A 7,500-nucleotide genomic window follows, 5' to 3' on the forward strand; every position below is an offset into this window, starting at 1 on the left:
AATTCCAACTCATTTTTCACAATAAGGTTTTTTAATATTAGCGTAGTATGTATATATTATTAAAAATCTTTATATATCTAGAAAGGGTGGTCCTAAAGAAGTAGGCATTTTTCGGAGGTCTCGAGAAGGTAAGAAAAATGTCTGTGTGTGTGTGTGTGTGTGTGTTCTTGTATTTCTACCCTTCTTGAGACATGAAGAAGGAAAAGTATCTTCCATATGAGGAGGTGTGAACAAGTGATGACATCAATCAATAACATTGCATCTAATAGACAATGTCTCATTTGTGGTGACATCTATCAACATGAGGGTGGTCTCAAAAAGGAGGGATTTTTCAAATTGACTGTGTGTCGCGTTTAAAAGTGCTCCCCCTCTGGTCAACATATGAAATAAGTGAGTGTAAGAAATTGAAATGCGCCCCCTTTGGCCAAAATTAATAAAAAAAAATAAAACATGTATATAGAGACATACTGTAATAACTTGAAGTAAACAATGAAGATTAAAAACCAATTGCAAACAAAAAATTTAAAAAATAAAAAGTATTTCTCACAATGTGTTGACTTTTTTCTTATAAAATTGGGAACAATTTTCTGTTTCTGTAATATTGCAACATTTTCTTGTAAAATTATTACTTTTTTATGTTAATTACCTTTTAATGCAAAATGGTGACATTTGTCATATAAAATTCTGACTTATCACAATTATGCCAATTTTTCGTTCTTGTAAAATATCGACATTTATGACTTGTCATAATTTTGCCAAGTAAAATTCAGATTATTATTATTATAATATTGCCAACATTTTAAAGTTTTCTTATAAAATTGTGACTTGTCGTTTAAAATGACGACTCTTTTCATAAAATTGCCAAAAAATGTTAAGCTTTTCTTGTGAAATTGCGACTTTTATTGAGTAAAATTCCAACTTTTATCATAATATTGCGCAAATGTTCAGTTTTTCTTGCAAAATTTTGACTTGCGTCGATTAAAATTACAACTTTTATTATAACACTAATAATAATTCTAAGTTTTTCTTGTGAAATTGTGACCTTTTTCTTGTGAAATTCCAACTCATTTTTCACAATAAGGTTTTTTAATATTAGCGTAGTATGTATATATTATTAAAAATCTTTATATATCTAGAAAGGGTGGTCCTAAAGAAGTAGGCATTTTTCGGAGGTCTCGAGAAGGTAAAAAAATGTCTGTGTGTGTGTGTGTTCTTGTATTTCTACCCTTCTTGAGACATGAAGAAGGAAAAGTATCTTCCATATGAGGAGGTGTGAACAAGTGATGACATCAATCAATAACATTGCATCTAATAGACAATGTCTCATTTGTGGTGACATCTATCAACATGAGGGTGGTCCCAAAAAGGAGGGATTTTTCAAATTGACTGTGTGTCGCTTTTTAAAGTGCTCCCCCTCTGGTCAACATATGAAATAACAAGTGAGTGTAATGAATTGAAATGCGCCCCCTTTGGCCAAAATTAATAAAAAAATAAAACATGTATATAGAGACATACAGTAATAACTTGAAGTAAACAATGAAGATTAAAAACCGATTGCAAACAAAAAATTTAAAAAATAATAAAAAGTATTTCTCACAATGTGTTGACTTTTTTCTTATAAAATTGGGAACAATTTTCTGTTTCTGTAATATTGCAACATTTTCTTGTAAAATCATTACTTTTTTATGTTAAATTATTACCTTTTAATGCAAAATGGTGACATTTGTCATATAAAATTCTGACTTATCACAATTATGCCAATTTTTCGTTCTTGTAAAATATCGACATTTATGACTTGTCATAATTTTGCCAAGTAAAATTACGATTATTATTATAATATTGCCAACATTTTAAAGTTTTATTATAAAATTGTGACTTGTCGTTTAAAATGACGACTCTTTTCATAAAATTGCCAAAAATGTTCAGTTTTTCTTGCAAAATTTTGACTTGCGTCGATTAAAATTACAACTTTTATTATAACACTAATAATAATTGTAAGTTTTTCTTGTGAAATTGTGACCTTTTTCTTGTGAAATTCCAACTAATTTTTCACAATAAAGTTTTTTTATATTTGCGTAGTATGTATATATTATTAAAAATCTTTATATATCTAGAAAGGGTGGTCCTAAAGAAGTAGGCATTTTTCGGAGGTCTCGAGAAGGTAAGAAAAATGTCTGTGTGTGTGTGTGTGTGTTCTTGTATTTCTACCCTTCTGGAGACATGAAGAAGGAAAAGTATCTTCCATATGAGGAGGTGTGAACAAGTGATGACATCAATCAATAACATTGCATCTATTAGACAATGTCTCATTTGTGGTGACATCTATCAACATGAGGGTGGTCCCAAAAAGGAGGGATTTTTCTACTGTACTGTGTGTCGCTTTTAAAAGTGCTCCCCCTCTGGTCAACATATGAAATAACAAGTGTGTGTAAGAAATTTGAAGTGTCCCCCTCTGGCCAAAATATATAATGAAAAGTGTGTGTGAGAAATGTAAATGCGCCCCCTTTGGCCAAAATTAATACAAAGAAATAACATAAATATGTATATAGAGACATACTGTAATAACTTGAAGTAAATAATGAAGATTAAAAAACAATTACGAACAAAACAAACAAACAAAAAAAGAAATGAACTACAAGCAGTCTTTTTCTCACAATGTGTCGGCTTTTTTCGTATAAAATTGGGAACAATTTCTCATATTCTTTCTGTTTGTGTAATATTGCAATATTTTCTCGTAAAAATTATTACTTTTTAATGCAAAACGGTGACATTTCTCATACAAAATTCTGACTTTTATCACAATATTGCCATTTTTTCTGTTGTTCTTTGTAAAATAGTGAAATGTTTTGAGTAAAATGATGACTTTTGTCATCATTTTGCCAGGTAAAATTCCAATTGTATATAAATTATAATATTGTCAACATTTTTAAGTTTCTTATAAAATTGTGACTTTTGTCGAGTAAAATTACGACTTGTTTCGTAAAATTGCCAAAATGTTAAGCTTTTCTTGTAAAATTGCGACTGTTATTGAGCAAAATTCCAACTTTATCATAATATTGCACAAATGTTCCGTTTTTCCTGTAAAATTTTGACTTGCGTTGAGTAAAATGACGACTTTTATTATAATACTGCCAAAATTCTAAGTTTTTCTTGTGAAATTGTGACCTTTTTCTTGTGAAATTCCAACTCATTTTTCACAACAAGCTTTGTTATATTTGCATAGTATGTATACATTATTAAAGTTGTAAGTACACTTCTTTATGTCTAAAAAGGGTGGTCCTACAGAGGTAGGCATTTTTCGGAGGTCTCAAGAAGGCAACAAATACAAGAACGTGTGTGTGTGTGCGTGTGTGAGTGTGTGTGCGCGCACATATTGATGTGTGGGTGTGTCACAATTTATGCAACAACATCTGAGGCTCCTTGCAAGCACAGATTCTTTAGGACTTCAGAGTCATCACGGTGTTAGTCAACAATTCCACACTGATACACTCCGTACTGGGCAGGGGTTCACACACACACACACACACACACACACACACACACACACACACACACACACACACACACACACACACACACACACACACACACACACACACACACACACACACACAAGCACGGGGCCATGCAATAATCAATAATTGATAGAGAGGTTGTGAAAAAGACAAATCCATGCAGTGTATGTTTGGTGAGCTGAGGGCTGTGCTGTATGAACTAGAACAGCTCCATGTTCCTACTTGCTGCAGGACGCTGCCATCTAGTGACTACTTCTATTACATGCATCCCGAGGAAGAACGCACAACAGATCATGTTTTTTTTGTTTTTTTTAAATAAATAATAATCCTATTTTTACTTTAGGCCCTTTTGAAAATATTCCAAAAACAAATCATGATAATAATAAATAATAGATATTTGCACAATGCAACGAGTTTACAAACAATCTATACTGTACATATTACATATTGTTATGAAGGTGTCTGTTACTACATTATATATATACTTGCAGTGTGTATATTGTACATATTACATATTGTTATGAAGGTGTCTGTTACTACATTATATATATACTTGCAGTGTGTATATTGTACATATTACATATTGTTATGAAGGTGTCTGTTACTACATTATATATATACTTGCAGTGTGTATATTGTACATATTACATCATCACAAATGACAAAATACATTTTAAAGAACATCTATGGGTGTGTTCTCACCAGCCGTTAAGTTCTTCGCATGTCATTAATCTGAAGCTTCTTTGCAGAAAGTAAAACCTGGCCAAGTACCTAATTGGGTCCCTTGCCTGCAGGCATCTCCTTCAATCATTTACTGTGACAATCTGTCACATGTTCGGAGGCCCCCGGGGGTATGACACGCGTGTTTGCTGTCACATGTACGCCTGCTGATCAAAGGCAAATCCTTATTTGCAGTCCACCCACCTGGGAACTTGCCACACCCGGGTGATGGAGCCACGTGGTCCCGGCGAGGGAGAAGAGGGGAGGACGGCAGAGAAACGGACGCCCCCTTGCTCAGTTTCTTCCGCCTCACGCCACTTCCTGCGTGGCGGCTGTGGTGGCGGTGTGGGGAGCGAGCAGCACCGGCCCTCTGCAACGTGTGCGCCTCCTCCACTGCGCCGGGAAAAGAGAGAGTCGTAGTGAGAGAGACGCTCCGTAGTCAGACTATGTTGATCATAGTTTCAATTAGGAGTGTAACGGTACTAGGGATGTGCGTTAAAATGTAATATCGGAAATTATCGGTATCGTTTTTTTTATTATCTGTATCGTTTTTTTTTTATTTATTTTTTTTTTATTAAATCAACATAAAAAACACAAGATACACTTACAATTAGTGCACCAACCCAAAAAACCTCCCTCCCCCCATTTCTTTCTGTTATTAATATTCTGGTTCCTACATTATATATCAATATATATCAATACAGTCTGCAAGGGATACAGTCCGTAAGCATTATATATCAATATATATCAATACAGTCGGCAAGGGATACAGTCCGTAAGCATTATATATCAATATATATCAATACAGTCTGCAAGGGATACAGTCCGTAAGCATTATATATCAATATATATCAATACAGTCTGCAAGGGATACAGTCCGTAAGCATTATATATCAATATATATCAATACAGTCTGCAAGGGATACAGTCCGTAAGCATTATATATCAATATATATCAATAAAGTCTGCAAGGGATACAGTCCGTAAGCACACATGATTGTGCGTGCTGCTGGTCCACTAATAGTACTAACCTTTAACAGTTAATTTTAGTCATTTTCATTAATTACTAGTTTCTATGTAACTGTTTTTATATTGTTTTACTTTCTTTTTTTCTTCAAGAAAATGTTTTTAATTTAGTTATCTTATTTTATTATTATTTTTAAAAAAAAGTACCTTATCTTCACCATACCTGGTTGTCCAAATTAGGCATAATAATGTGTTAATTCCACGACTGCATATATCGGTTGATATCGGTATCGGTTCATATCGGTATCGGTAATTAAAGAGTTGGACAATATCGGAATATCGGATATCGGCAAAAAGCCATTATCGGACATCCCTAAACGGTACACAAAAATGTGGGTTCGGTACGTACCTCGGTTTAAAGGTCACGGTTCGGTTAATTTTCGGTACAGTAAGAAAACAACAAAATATACATTTTTGGGTTATTTATTTACCAAATTTGCAAAAATCTTCCACCAAAAATATTTTTCTTAGTGGAATATTTGATGTGAAGTAATGGGAACCTTGGATAGGTCAATAATTCATAATAACATTGATTTTCATTAGAGATTATGTTTTGAGCAATGACAGTTTGAAAGAAAAAAAACAGCTTTGTTTTATTAGTCAACATTGCAACTTTTTCTAAATAACATTTAACCTTTAAGCTTTTTTATTTAACTTTTGTTATGTTTTTGTTTATTTGAATAGTATTTTTAGAATGTGCCGTGGGCCTTTAAAACATTAGCTGTGGGCCGCAAGTGGCACACTTTTGACACCCCTGCTATAGATAATAACAAATGAAATGTGATAAATCTATGGATAAAAAGCAGAGCCTGGCGACGCATGCGCGTTTATCATATCTCTCTCTCTCTCTCTCTCTCTCTCTCTCTCTCTCTCTCTCTCTCTCTCTCTCTCTCTCTCTCTCTCTCTCTCTGTCTCTGCCCCTCCCTCACCAATGCTGCTGCTTTGTTTTGTCTTTAACCCCTTCTTAACCCTGAACGTACATTGAAAATACACGCAACCCTAACTCAAAATGCCGGACATTTGAGGCATTTAAGAAACTCCGCAAAAGAGGACATGTCCGGTGAAAAGAGGCCGTATGGTCAGTCTATCCTAGCCCGTTAGCTGCTAGCATGCCGTGTGTTGTGCCTCGGTGTGTATTGTTTACACAACGCGCGGTACGCTACTTAAAATGTCCGTGTGGAAACTCGTTCGGTACACCTCCGAACCGAACCGGAACCCCCGTACCAAAATGGTTCAATACAAATACCGTATTTTTCGGACTATAAGTCGCAGTTTTTTTCATAGTTTGGCCGGGGGTGCGACTTATACTCAGGAGCGACTTATGTGTGAAATTATTAACACATTAGCGTAAAATATCAAATAATATTATGTACGTCATTCACGTAAGAGACTAGACGTATAAGATTTCATGGGATTTAGCGATTAGGAGTGACAGATTGTTTGGTAAACGTATAGCATGTTCTGTATGTTATAGTTATTTGAATGACTCTTACCATAATATGTTACGTTAACATACCAGTTGGTTATTTATGCCTCATATAACGTACACTTATTCAGCCTGTTGTTCACTATTCTTGATTTATTTTAAATTGCCTTTCAAATGTCTATTCTTGGCGTTGGCTTTTATCAAACACATTTCCCCCAAAAATGCGACTTATACTCCATTGTGACTTATATATGTTTTTTTCCTTCTTTATTATGCATTTTCGGCCGGTGCGACTTATACTCCGGAGCGACTTATACTCCGAAAAATACGGTACACATACCATTACACCCCTAGTTTCAATCTGAAAGGACATGTTTGATCAGATCTCACCAAGTTAAGTTAAGTTAAAGTACCAATGATAGTCACACACACACTAGGTGTGGTGAAATTTGTCCTCTGCATTTGACCCATCACCCTTGTTCACCCCCTGGGAGGTGAGGGGAGCAGTGAGCAGCAGCGGTGGCCGCACCCGGGAATCATTTTTGGTGATTTAACCCCCAATTCCAACCCTTGATGCTGAGTGCCAAGAAGGGAGGTAATGGCTCCCATTTTTATAGTCTTTGGTATGCGTCAATAATAGCACTTTTAACTAGGAATTGGATTTTATGGACTTTACAGAGTGCACCGCTATATTTTAGAAGAAAATATGTTTCCATATATGAGCCGCGCTGGACTATAAGCCGCTGATATACGTTTTAAAATAGGTTTGTTAGAATAATTGCTTCTAAATTATCACAAAAACTTTGTGTTACA

At 34.8% G+C, this 7,500-nt stretch overlaps 1 protein-coding gene across 1 annotated transcript in view; it reads right to left on the reverse strand.

Annotated features, from left to right (window-relative positions):
* LOC133641359 (protein TANC1-like) overlaps window positions 1-7,500 on the reverse strand; it is a 156,768-nt gene that overhangs the window by 142,131 nt on the left and 7,137 nt on the right. The window contains exon 4 of the mRNA XM_062035153.1: window positions 4,440-4,628. Coding sequence (XP_061891137.1) covers window positions 4,440-4,628 — 189 coding nt within the window. The remainder of the gene's footprint in view (window positions 1-4,439; window positions 4,629-7,500) is intronic.

Source organism: Entelurus aequoreus, linkage group LG02 (genome assembly GCF_033978785.1).
Source record: "Entelurus aequoreus isolate RoL-2023_Sb linkage group LG02, RoL_Eaeq_v1.1, whole genome shotgun sequence".
In the NCBI taxonomy this organism is placed as follows: Eukaryota; Metazoa; Chordata; class Actinopteri; order Syngnathiformes; family Syngnathidae; genus Entelurus; species Entelurus aequoreus.